This window comes from Sorex araneus, chromosome 4, assembly GCF_027595985.1.
Source record: "Sorex araneus isolate mSorAra2 chromosome 4, mSorAra2.pri, whole genome shotgun sequence".
NCBI lineage: Eukaryota > Metazoa > Chordata > Mammalia > Eulipotyphla > Soricidae > Sorex > Sorex araneus.
In genome coordinates this window covers 192,212,919-192,226,499 of record NC_073305.1, presented here as the reverse complement: position 1 = coordinate 192,226,499, position 13,581 = coordinate 192,212,919, and the positions used below count along the sequence as shown (strand labels likewise).

Here is a 13,581-nt window from a genome sequence, read left to right as displayed (position 1 = left end):
GCAGGAAGGGACAAAGCTAACAGTTGTGCCACCCACCCACCACCACTTAAAGGCAGAAACCCAGAGTCTGCCTGTTGGCTGTGCTGCATCCAATCCAGGGGAGGCCTGAGCCCAACACCTAGTTGCTCATGGCTCTTGCTACAGAGCACAGAAACCGGAAGTTGGGTTCTGCCCTTCTGAGACCCCTAAGTGTCCCTGTGGTTCCTGGCTCTGCCTCTTCCTCTCATCAGTCTTCACTGGTGGCATATACTCATGAGCTGTGCCTCTGTGGGGTAATGAAGTTCAATGCATTTGATGCAGAGGGCATAGGAAGTTTGCAGGAAAGCTTCCCATCCAGGGTGTTACCAGCTGGGGACGCTGGGGGCATAATGGCCCCAGGGCGGCAGTGTGAGGTGATATGCACATACCTGTACAATGTGTAAGTCAGGCTGAGTAGACATTGCTGACTTTCTTATGGCAGGCACTGGCATAAAGAAACTTAAAGAGCAAGTGAGGGGCTAGAGTAGTAGAACAGCGGGGAGGGCGTTTGCCTTTCACACAGCCGACCCAGTTTCACTCCCCTACATGCCACATGGTCCCCTGAGCACTGCCAGGAGTGATGCCTGAGTGCAGAGCCAGGAGTCATCTCTGAGCACACCAGTGTGGCCCCAAAACCAAAAAAAAAATAATTAAAAGCAAGTGATGGATGAGGGAAACTGTAGTGTATCGTCCATTCTGTGTTGAGAGGTGTCAAGGGCTGGAATCCACATGAGGTAGCACTTGGGGGTTCAGAGTACAAAACGAGTGAGAGGGGAAAGAAGATCCTAGAAATGCAGAGCCAAGCTGGAGTGAGCTCCCTGTCAGCCAAGGGGGCTGGCGTGGGACCCTGCCAGAGGGCATGTGCTGTATGGGGCCTTGGGCAGGCTGCAGCTATGGAGCTTGGGCGCCCCCCTGGGTGTGGGTGCCTTGCCAGAGGAGTCCGGAGAACACAGCATCTCTGGCTGACCCTGGCCGTCCTGGCCTCTAAAAGCAGCTCACCCTCATGAAATCTCTCTAAAAGCAGTAGCTGTGAGATGCCGAGCCAGCAGCCACAGTGGACTCAGTATCCAAAGTCTTCTGCTGAGAATCATCTGAAGTACTAGATGCAGCCATGGGCAGTAACCTGGTAAGAGTGTTGGTGCTCAAAAGCAAAAAAAAAAAAAAAGGGGGGGGGCTGGAGAGATAGCACAGCACAGCGGGTAGGGTGTTTGCCTTGCACGTGGCCGACCCAGGTTCAAATCCCAGCATCCCATATGGTCCCCTGAGCACCGCCAGGAGTAATTCCTGAGTGCAGAGCCAGGAGTAACCCTTGTGCATCGCCAGGTGTGACCCAAAAAGCAAAAAAAAAAGAAAAAAAAAAAGAGTGTTGGTGCTCAGGTCTGGAAACAGAGCAGGAGCCGAGGGTAAGACTGCGGTTCCTGGCAGCGTCCTTGCCACACGTCTCAGGGTCGCCTGGAATGGGAGCCTCATCAGCAACTTCTGTAATGAAGTGGGACTCAGAGGTGGAGAGGGAACCCTAAGCCAGCCTCCAGAAATTGTCTGCCTGCCAAGCCAGGACAAGCAAGGGCAAGAGGCAAAGGAAGCCCAGAGGTACACACACTCCCCTGGGTTCTTATGCCCCAGATTCACAAAAGCCATACAAGAAAACTCAATGCAGTGAGCCTAATAGAACCTAACTCAGATTTGAGGGGATTCTGGCCTCCGCTCAGACAAGTGAAGTTAGTGCAAAGAGCTCGTAGTGTGCCCGCAGTCCTGGTAGAAGTGAATGGAAGCTCCCTGGAAAAAGACTTAAGTCCTGAACCCTGGAAATTCCCTACCAGGCCATCATTAAGGATAGGAGTTATCCCAGAGAGCTAGAGGGCCAAGGACTCAGGCATCAGGAGAAACAGTCTCAGCCTTTAGGCAGGCGCCTCAGACATGTACTTTAAAATGCCTGAACTTAGATGTTTGAAAAATAAAAGAAATAATAGATAGTAGTTTCAGCCCAGTCTGAGAGAGCATTGGCCAGCCAGGACTGCCAAGAATCTCAAACAGTGACCCAGGTGGTGACAATAGGCCAAGGGCTGTTGGGATTCTAATGGATGTCAATGAGAGTTCCAGGGGCTGGAGCAATAGTACAGCGGATAGGGCGATCCAGGTTCAATCCCGAGCACCCCAGATGGTCCCTCAAGCATTGCTAGTGTGACCCAAAAAGAAAAAGGAAAAAGAAAAAACAACTAAGAATTTCAGAGAGCTGGAAGATCTAGAGACAGGGCAAAACGTGTCCAGTCCTATAGGCAGAAAACTGGTGGGCCCCAAGTAAGGTGGATGGAGGCTGTGCCTGGACATGGTGTGGAGTCGCCAGAGCACCAGGCAGGTGTCCCGAGCAGCACAGGGCCACGAAGACCAGAAGCTTCCATCGGAGCCTGGAAGAGCACATGGCATCTGGGGGAACATACTCTCCATTTCTGGTCTGTGAGGTTCGGCCTGCAGGAACCAGAAGAGCATCCTCCCAGCCAGAGAAGCTGACCCCAGTGTGTGAAAAACTATAGCACGCCAACGGACGTGTGCACTCTCGGGCTCTCCGAGCAGCTCTGTCTCACCACCCACATTCGGTGCTCTGGAACCGCTGTGTGTGGCTATTGGTCAAGGGCAGGCAATGGAAGGAAGAAGGCTAAACTGATTGCTTGATCAGTTTATTTCATTCTCTCTCTCTGCTTCTCTCCCGGCTCTGGATCTCTCTCCGGATCTCGCCCCCCAACCCACTCTTACAGCCTAGTTAAATCCCCCCAGCATGAGGGGGTTGGGGCTTACACATAGGTGTGGTCACAATCAATAGGGGTAAAGTTCTTTCCCTCAGGGGATACTCCTTCTAGGACAAGGTGGAGTCCCATGAGTGTGTTTCTCCTCTCCTCCAGCAGACATATAAGCATTCATAATATTAATCATTTTGTATGGACACAAAAAATGCATTAAGCTTATAGAATTGCTCTCCTGGGGCCATCTCGATCTCAGACTACAGTACTCAGGCCAGATTAGTCTTTCCTACCCCTAGCAGGGTCCTAGTCTCATCATTACTTTTGGATCATGACAGTATTTGTCCATGATCAAGCCCTTAACTTATAGTTAAGCATTAGGCACCTTGGCCAGGCCCATCTCGATGCCAGGGTAGCACATAACTCACTGCTTGCCCTGAATCCATCCGGTCCCTTGTCGGGACCCTGCCTTTGGGGTGCTAGGAACTGAGGGCAACTGAGGCTTAAGTGGAAAAAGCAGATGCCCGGGAATGAATACTATTCGAAGCCAATTAATCCCAAGTTACAAAAGAATAATATTGTCTTGTGTCTATACAAAAGGGACATTGGTTTAAAGTAAACTATTCAAAAGACATAAGGAGAGGAGAAAGGCAATATTAAATTATAAGTTCAGTGTCCTAGAAAGATCTGACCTTACAAATTAAGTTTCATTAGGGGTAAAAGCTGATTAACTGTTTGGGGAAGAGAGCATAGAGAAGTAGTTACAAATAAACAAAGAAATGGGAGTGACTCGGGAGCACCTTAATGGGTGAGACAGGGATGAACCTAAGCTCCTTGTGGCAAGGGTGGAAAGGACAAAACAATGTCCTCCTACATCAGTGGGGACCAGAAACCCAAGGAGGAGGATGGTCACTGAGTGTGGCCTTCTCTTGTTGGTCCTGCTTTTGGTGCTGAGTGTAAGAACCCACCACCAAGTGCCATTCGGGCAGCTCACCCTTCTGCCCAGGCAGTTCTCTGCTGTCAGAGGTTTGCCCACATGATGCTCGCATAGAGTTAGGTAGGGCCCATGTCTCCTTGCTGTACTGGGCAATTCACAGGATAACCCTGCGAACATCTGCTCGTTCCCCCAGAATGGTCTTGGCACCCTGTTGAAAGTCTGTCTGACATCCTTGTGGGGTTATCTTTGGACTCTAGTTTCTAGTGCCCTGGTCTCTGTCTGTCCTTGGGCTGGTAACTTGCTCTCCTGACTATCGCTTTGTAGTAACTTCTGGAATCGGAAGTGTGAGTCCTTCAGTTGTGTTTTCTTTTTCACACTGCGGTTTTGATTTGCATTCCCCTGAGCACTGGTGATGTAAAACTACTTTTGAAGAAGAAGAGAGCCGGAGGACTCGGTCTGTCACAGAGGTCAGCAAATCACAGCCTGGGGGCTGGCTTTCATGTGGCTTCTCTGTGTGGGCCCCAAGCTAAGACTGATCTCTCATGTTGAAAGGCCTGCAGAGAAGGATATGTAATAAAGACGGCTGTGTGTGTGCACAGGCCAGGATGTTTGTCCTCTGCCCTCCCCAGCGCAGCTGTCTGATACTAAGATTTATTATTTATTTCTTGACTAAAACGCTTCCTGTAGTTTAGGTAGCATGATTGTTAACTGTTGACATTTCTGTGTTTTTGTTTTAGTCACCCTGATTTACAGTACTGTTGATGAATTTCATACAGACAACTTTCCGACAGCACACCCCATCGGAGTGGCAGCTTCCCTCTATCACTGTCAGGGTCCCCTCACCTCAAACTCCCACTAGCTCCCGCCATAAGAAACTTAGTTCTGGAGAGCAGCAGAACCGGTTGTCAGCTTCTGATTTTCCCTGGAAAAGTGGAATCATTCTCTTTCTGTCCTTCTCCTGGGTGCCTTCGCTCAGTTCCATCCAAGCAGTGGCAGATCACATAATTTCATCCAACTGAGGTGTATTCCTATTGTGTACACGTAGCATAGTTTCTTTTTGTTTTTGGGCCACACCCATCTGTGCTCACTCCTGACTCCGTAGCCAGGGGTTACTCCTGGCAGGGCTCAGGAGACCAAACATGGTGCCAGGGATTGAACCTGGGTCAGCCATGTGCAAGGCAAACACCTTCCCTGCTGTCCTTGCTCTCCAGCCCCAGTTTCTTAACCCAGTCATCTGTTTTTGGATAGTTGGGCTATTTCCAGATTCTAAAATTCTCCATACAGAGGGGTTACAGAGCCAGGAAGGGAGCTGGCAAAAACATGAAACATGAAGGGCAGCCGCATTGTGCCCATTCAATTACATTCCAGTGTCAAGCTAGAGACCTGAACATGGAAGCAAGGTTAGGTAGCTTAGAGAATGCTGTTAGAGAAGCTTCTCTCTGACCTGGTGTAGGCAAGGATTTCTTATGTGTTCCTTTGTTTATTTTTTGGGTTTTGAGCCATACCTGGTGGTGCTCAAAGATCACTCCTGGCTCTGCACTCGGAGGTCATCCAGGTGGGACTTAGGGTTACCTTATGGGGTACCAGATGAGTCATTTAACTGCCATCAAATTAAGAAGTTCAGTTTGTCCAAAATACTACCAGCTAGAGGAGGTAAGACTTATTCACCTGAACCCAGCTTAGAAAATTTCAGAATATTTAAAGTACTTCTACAAATCTGTACAAAATTCACAGCTGCACAGAAAAATGGGTCCCGGGCTTGCCACAGGCACATGAGAGAAGAAGTGCAACTCCCACCCACTCAGCGGTCTCCAGGGGCACCACAGATATGGAGGGCCAGGAACTTGTCCCATGGCCCCACGCTGGCCATGGTCCCATCCTTGCTGCAGACAAGGACAGACTCACCCCTCACAGCAGCGTTGTCGTAATGGAAGCCAGTTGGTCCAAAGAACATCAGCAGGGCGATGGGTGAGGTGGGACTCTGCTTGCCGGGCTCGGAAAAGGTTGTGTCTGCACTTGACTCCAGTCCAGCTGCATGCAGTGTGCCCACTGAGGCTCTCAGCACAGGCCCCGCACATACAAGGAAGGGGAGCCAGGCTGGCCCACGACCCATCCTGCACTCTGGGTCACCTACTCGCCTCCTGCCTGTTTCTGACCAGTTCAGCTGTAACTTCCTTTTGTGCCATTTCTTTCTAACACCATTGCAGTGTAAAGCAGCAGCGATGGTGTATGAAAGGGCAGGTGTGATTTGACAAATACACAAAGGTGACTTAGAAGGAAGAGTGATTTTAGCCCAGAAACAAAGAGGAAAGAGTCCTGTGGCAGAATGTCATCAGCTCCCAGGAGAGATGCAAGAGCTGTGACAAGACCATCGGAGCAACTGTGTGCGCAGACACAGACCTCAGGGCTAGTGTGGAATAGGCACGTCCACTGAACCATCTCACCTTCACTTCTCTGTGGAGTAGGCACGCCCACCAGACCACTTCACTTGCCTTCTCTTGTATTACTGCAGAGTTCATACTGGGAAGCTGGAGAGATAGTACAGAGGGGAGGGCATTTGCCTTGCACACAGCTGACCCAAGTTCAATCCCCAGCACCACATAGGCTTCCTAAGCCCCACCAAGAGTGATCCCTGAGCACAGCTAAGTATGCGCCCCCACCCAATAAAACAGCAAATAAAACAATAAATATGAATTCTGGCTCTCATGAGTCCATCTCGCAGTATCCCTTGCTCCCATGGCAATCTGGAAAGGCCCCAGAGTGCCTCTTCAGCCTTTGCATAGAAGCAGACGCTGAGGGAGAGTTTTGTTAATTTTTGTCTGGGTGGGAGGAGGATAGGAATTGGTTTGGGGGGAATAGTGTCACACCCAGTGGTGCTCTGTCTACTGTCACGGAACCTGAAGGACACTCCTGGTGGTGCTCAGGGGACCCTGCAGTGCTGGGACCCAGGGGGGTCTGTGTGCAAGTATGTGGTTGGCTCATCGAGCTCTCAGTCATAAGAACTTTGAAAAAGAGCAACAGTGAATTCAGCAGCAGCCTGATTTAAAAACTACACTTTAGATCATTGGGAAATGTGATATTAGCATAGTGTTTCCTACTGTGTATAATGGTATAGAGTTCAGAATTACCATCTGCTGAATTAAATCGATTTTTACTTAAGTTTATTTAACTAAAATTAAACAAGTGCAGAGTCCAGGGATTAAAATCTTTTGTTTTGAAAAGACCATTAAGAGAATGGAAATGAAATATGTGTCGGTTTACAGCTGATAAAGGATTTGTATCCAGGATACATAAAGAAGTCTGAAAATTCAGTAAATCAACAGATATTTTAACTTGATTTTGGACAAAGGATTGAAGCAAATAAAATGAATGCAGGAACTGGTTCTGAGCCCTCAGGCTGGCTGAACCTGGAGAGGCAGCCCCTGCAGAGTGGGTGTGGACGGGGGCTCCCCAGGTGCGGGTGTAATTGTACAAGGGGTTTGGGGAGTGCGTGGGCCGTGTGAGGTTCTCACTCACTTGTCTGCTGCTCGGTGTTTACTGGTGAGGAAGGGAAACGTCTCTCCAAAGACTTGTGCACACATGTTGGTGCCAGCTCTGCCGTAGTGTGTGCAGGAGGGTTTTCTGCAGTGCCTGTGCTCTCATTTTCCAAACTGCGTGTTTCTCAGCTCCAGATCCAGCCCCAGGGACGGATAGAGAAGCGAAGAATTCTCGGACCAAATTTGAAACAAACCAACACTTGGTTTTTAAGTCCTCCTAAGAAGAGTTGCCCTTATGTTGTGAGGCTTATGTAAGCACCAAACAGTGGCAGCTTCCCTAATGACTTTTAGTGGGGACCACACCCAGAGATCCTTGAGGTGAGTGGGGTGACGTGCTCAGGGTAGAGTCCAGGCCTCACACAGCACTGCTCTGCCTCCTCTGCCCTCTGTAGTTTCAGATGGACAGTTATCTTACACCAACTATGAAACGACTCACAATCCTGAGGGCCAGAGAGATAGTACAGCAGGCAGGGCGCTGGCCTTGCACATGCCAACCCAGGTTCTATCCCCAGTCTCTATGGTCCCTGGAACCTGCCAAAGGTGACCCCTGAGTGCAGAGTCAAAGGCGAGCCCTGAGCTCTACCAGGAACAACCCCGGACCAAACTAGGGAGTGGCCCAAAAACCAAAACCGAAAAATATCGAGGACCTTACCTGACAGTCCTGAACCATAAAACTCTTAGAGTAAATTAGGCTCTGCTGGACCCAAGCGCCAACCTGCCTGGCCCTGGAATATCCCCCATGGACAAAGGCCTTGAAACCGTTCTCCAGCGCCACGGTACAGAGGTGAGCTGCTCGCCAGCTCCTGTCATCAGGGGCCCTCCTGGCCAGCCAAACCCAGAGCGCGGGTTGGGGGGGACTGTGGAGGGGTTGAGATTGGCGCCGCCTTGGCAAGCCCATATCTACATCCAGATGCAAGTGGGGTTCCAGCCTTCCCACTCCGCTTGTGGACAAGTAGGACATTTTCTGACAGCTGTTGGAAGCCACTGGACTGAAGAACTGAAGGCGGGTCCATGCTCCAAGCCACGCTTATGGCTGCCAGTGTCCGTCTGCAGGTGGACAGTACCCAGACGTCACCTGCACAGTCAGCCTCCAGACGAAGTGAGGATCCAGCCAGGGGAAGGAAGCGCAAGGACAGCAGGCTGAGTGTGCATGAAAGGCCACTGCCGTGAAGCAGTTCTGAGAGAAGAGAGACGTAACGGGGACAGGTGGGCATTGGGGGCGGAGTTGGGGTGCCAGCTAAGGAGTTTTTGGTCTTTGGGGGAACACTGACGTTCTGTGCCCTAATTGAATGTACTTGGCACGGTCGAGCCAGGCTTGTCCAGGTGGTCGGGCAGGAAGCACACAAGGGCTGTGTGCAGTGGGCCTCAGAGAGCTCACCGATCCAGCTGGTGTGACCGCCAGGCCTCCCCCTGTGAGCTGCCGAAACCTTCCCCTTCCTGGCTCCTGCGAGTCCGAGTGTCATGGGTCAGAGTGTTGGATGCTAACTAGCTCCTGGGACTATGGAAAGTTTTTTTCCCTTCACCATAGAGCCAGTCACTTCCCTCAGCAGCCCCGGTCTCCCGGGATCTCCTAACCTCTGAGGTGGGGGTGGTCACCACTCAGCTCCATGTTCCCACCAGGAACTGGGGTTCTCTGGCATAGGCCCTGACCGGCTCCTCCAGTTCTTCGTGACGAGGGAACAGAAGCTTCCAGCCAGCTCTGGAGAAACCCACCAACAGACCCCAGATTAGAACTCTGCAGCCAATAAGACTGTTCAGACTTGAAGACTGTTAAGTGCACACATTTCGCTGAATTTCGTTCAAGTTAGCATTTTGGCAGCATACTTGAGAGGGAATTCTTCTGCACTAAGTCAAGTCCAGTCTGACTGTGGCCCCCAAACTATAGTGAGAACAAGTCGTTTGTACCCTGGACACTCAGAGATCTGTGTCCAGTGCCAGCAGAGAGAAGCATGGGTCAGGAGGGCAGCTGTTCTGCAGGGAGCCCAGAACAGCCAAGGAACTCTGGAAAAGAATAACAAAGAACGGTAACAGCCTGATCTCAAGGCACACAGAAGTGTGGGATCAGCACAGCCATCCCTGCCATGTATAGCAGCAGAGTCCAGTGTTACCGTCTGCTGAATTAAATCAATTTTGCTTCAGCTTCTTTAGGCAAAATTAAATACAATTCAGAGTCCAAAAATTAAAATCTTTTGCTTTCAAAGTACTATTAAGAGACTGGGAATGGAATGTGTAGAGGGTTTGTGTCCAGGCTGTCTGAAGGAGCCGGCGAGTGTCCGGGGACTGAAACAGGAAGGCCCCTCAGGCTCCTGGGAAAGAGCCCCCCAGCGGGGCCCAGCCGGCATGTTTGCTTCCCAGGGTTCCTCTGTCCCCAGCATCTCCCACCCTTCTCAGGAACCCTGACAGGCTTTCAGAGCAGGCACACGGTGGCATCTGGGTGACTGGAAGTGGCAGGTGGTCATTTTTTGACCTTCTCTTTGGAGATTGTTTTAAGCTTGCTGAGAAGTTCTCAGAACAAGACTATCTCTTACAGGGCCCATCTGCCTGGAGGTGTTTCTTGCCCTTCCTGTCGCCCTCTCCTCCCCACAGACTTTCTTCCCTCTACTCCTGTTCCTCTTTGTCATCTCTGCCTCCAAACTGAGACATGGACCCTGTACTGTTCTTCCAGTCAGGTACCCCAGGGAGTTGTCGTGGAACAGCCTTCCCCATTTCTTTGGGGGCACCGTGCACACATGGCTGGTTGCTTGTTCTTTGTGGGTTGACTTTTAGTGGTGGGTGGAAAAAGAACACGGGCTGCACGCCTCCTGCCCCAAGAAGAGCCTCCCGGCAGTGCGTGCCTATTCAGTCTTGCTCCAAGGAGCGTGCAGGAGCCTGCCCGACATGCAGGGGTATTAACCCGGGCTCCCTTTAATTGACATCCGGTCTGTCTGACTCCTGCTGCTATTTCGTTACATAACTGTGGTTTCATAAAGGTGAAGCAGCCCTTTAACAAGCCTTCTAACTGGAGCTGCCCTGAAGTTACGGGCTGGGTGATTACTTCTCAGCAGGAGCAAACGGGGGCATTCCTGAGCGTGAGCTTGGTTGGTTTCAGACGCCCTTTCCCTCTGGGCAGCTTCTCTGAAGGGAACACTGTGCTAGCGTCAGCACGTCCTGGCCAGTCAGGCCCATCTCATTCTCAGAACTGAAATCCCCATCACCTCCCAGAACCTAAAGGAAAATGCTATGGTTCCTCCTGGCCTTTCTGACAGGCCTTTCAGGTAAGAATCCATATTTAGAGCGACAGCTTAAGAGATGCCTCTGGAACACGTACCAGAGATGCAGCACCACGCGGTCCTGCTCCCTCATCTTGGTGCCTGGCGCCGGGAGGCATTGTGGCATGGGGGCAGCCCTGTGAGCGAAGTGGCCCACCCACCCGGCTTCCTTGGCTCAGACTGGGGAGACCAGGCAGAGGAAGACATCGCTCGAGCTCGAGCCAGGCTAGACAGGCTTCTCTCTGCCCCAGGAGCTGAGCTCTGCCCGTGTGTGCTCAGCCCCAACACAGGCTGCCCCGTGTCTCCCTTCAGCTGTGCAGATCATTGCTGGCCTGTGGCTCCATTGCGAGGGCCGAGTCATCAGTGGGGGAGCCCGGGAGGCTATGGGTGGGGGTGCATGGAACCGAGCGAAGGGCACCTTGACCTTGACTGGCCTCCGGTGCCCGTGGCTCCTCTAACCCCCTGAAGATGCCCTGGGCATCTTCATTTCTTGTGGCATGCTAGGGACACCGGGAGCAGATGGCACAGTGGTGAGGACAGGGCTGAGGGCTGAACCTCTGGCCAGTTCCTGTCACTCACTTCTTGCTGCCAGGGTGGGTCTGAGCGGACATGAGGACAGCATGAGCCATGGAGCCTGTCACAGCCCCAGCAGCTGTTGTCATGGGGCCCTGCTCCTCCCCTTACGCTCGCGAGCACAGAGCTGGGGAAGATCCGGCCTGTGCAGCCACAGCCCAGCAGTCTGCGTGCTCCTCCAGGGCGCCTGCGCAGCTCTAATACAGGCCCTGGCAGGCATGGAGGAGGTGGCCTTTGTCCTTCCCCCAGGGACCTGGGCAGTGGCACTGGCAGGCTGGTCCATAGAAGGAGAACACGGGGACTGCTCTTGGTCACGTGTATGCTGGGGGGGTCTGTGTTGGGTCAGCAAGTCCATCTGGGTTTCACTGTGGCACCAGCTGGCCAGGCAGCCATGTGGCAGGTTGTCTGGAGAGAGCCCCCAGAACAGAATCTGCAGCAGGAGGGACCCGTCCTCTGGGGACTCGGGACAGAGATTGGGAAGCCCGTGGGACAGATTAGAAAAAGGAATAGCTAAACTTAGCTCCCGGGAATGTCGCCTGCAGAAGGAAAGACGGGAGGGCCGCGAGGGCAGGCGGACCCTTAAAGGGACAGCACAGGCTTCACCCTGAAGACAGTGTTGCTCCGGGTGGGGCGCCTGAAGGAATGCACGTGCTGCCAGGGACAGCAGGGCTTGTACTCCAGGCACATCTCTCGGTGGCAGAATGGGTTGGAGAAAGGAGACTACAGCCCCACTTGCTCACAGCAGTCTCACCCAACAGTCCCGCCCACGGCAGCCCCACCCACCTACAGCAGTCACACACACACACAACAGCCCCACCAACCCACAACTGTCCCGGCACACAGCAGTGCATGGGCTCTGTGGTGCCAAGGTTCCTCCTGCAGGCCATGTGGCAGGTTGTCTAGAGAGAAACCCCAGAACAGAATCTAGCTGTTGTCTCCTGTGCCCTGCCCATTGTGCCCTGCAGCACGTGCTCACGTGTCCTGTCAGCCCAGTATATCTCCCGGCTGCAGAAATATGTCGGCAACAGGCACAGTCTTAAGGGCGCATCTGTGCCCACTGTTCCACTGATGATGCCAGCAGTGAGTTAGGCCAGGCGCCCCGGGGCTCTAGCATTCACATGTACAGACCCACTGCCCTGACACTGCCTCACTGCGCTTCCTGTGTGCCAGTCTGTGCCTTGGGGCCAGTGCCACCGCCCCTGTGACCATGAGCACTCAACTTTTTGGTTTTTGTTTTGGAATCACACCCAGCAGTACTGGGGTAACTCCTGCCTCTTTGCTCCGGGGTCATTCCTGGCTGTGCTCAGGGGACTCTGTGCAGTGCTAAGGATCAAACCGGGATTGGCTGCAAACAAGGCAAGTGCCTCCGCCCTCTGAGACACCCCCCACCCGGCCTGCTCTGAGGCTGCTCCTGGCCGCATGCTCAGGCGTCTCGCTGCGCGTGCCAGGGGTGGGGGGTGGGGCTTTCCTCTTCATTGTCTTGCTGTTTGGTTTTTTGGTTTTTTTTTTTGGGGGGGGGAGGGTTTTTATTTCCAGTTTTCTTTTTGGTGATCATAAAAATTTTGTAGTATGACTTCCTTCTCCAAAGGTTTGGGGGGCTTGTTTGCTTTCTGTTGTTTTTACAGTAGGGTTCTTCCAAAGCAGTGCATTATGTTGTCAGCTGTGCCAGGTGGCTCAATGCCAGTTCAGTGGGGCTTCTGCTCTATGCTGAGGGGCACCAGGATGGCCCCGGCATGCATCGCCCACCTCTACTAAACTGACCAGCATATAGCCTGTCCCTGAAAGTACTTCATGTACACTTGAAAAAAGATCAGTTCTGAGGCTGGAGAGAGGACAGGGGGGAGGCCACTTGCCCAGCTTGCAGCTGACCTGGGTTCAATTCCCAGCATCCCAGCATTCCCTGCGCACCACCGGATGTGGCCAAAAAATTAAGGGAAAATAAAAAAGAAGATAACTATCTCACAGTGATTCAATAAAACTTTTTTAAAAAGAAGGAGAAGAAATAAAGTTATTTGGGAGTAAAATGTTCACCCATTTGATTCTTCTTTATCACTTGAGGCTTGTTATTTCTGCCAGTCTGAGCAATAGTACAGTGGGTCAGGCACTGGCCTGTGTGGCACCCTAGGGGTCCCTAAGCACCTCCAGGATGAATCCTTAAGCCCTGAGAATGCCGAATGTACCCTAAAACCAAAATCCCTCTGTTACATTTTGTGCTCAGTTGCTCCATCCACCACACCTGTGAGCAGGTGTCAGAGTCCCCTGCTGGTCACTCTCCCATCTCCGTGTCTGCCCATCCTTGGACCCACCTCGCGCTTCCGTGGTCCTTGTCCAACAGCATGCTCGCCCTTGCCTCCCCACCTGGCCTTTCATCCAGACTCAGCCCTGTATCTTTCCTTTATAACAGGGGGAATCAGTGAAGTACTTCCTGGATAACTTGGACCGGATTGGCCAGCTGGTGAGTAAGGTCCCAGCCCCTAACCCCTATCCCAGTCTCCATTGGTGTAACCCCCAGAGACCCAGCCAAGTGGGCTTCA

At 52.2% G+C, this 13,581-nt stretch overlaps 1 protein-coding gene across 1 annotated transcript in view; it reads left to right on the top strand.

Moving 5' to 3' along the window:
* GNA12 (G protein subunit alpha 12) overlaps positions 1 to 13,581 on the top strand; it is a 47,393-nt gene that overhangs the window by 29,151 nt on the left and 4,661 nt on the right. The window contains exon 3 of the mRNA XM_055135140.1: positions 13,452 to 13,502. Within this exon, the coding sequence (XP_054991115.1) occupies positions 13,452 to 13,502 (51 nt within the window). The remainder of the gene's footprint in view (positions 1 to 13,451; positions 13,503 to 13,581) is intronic.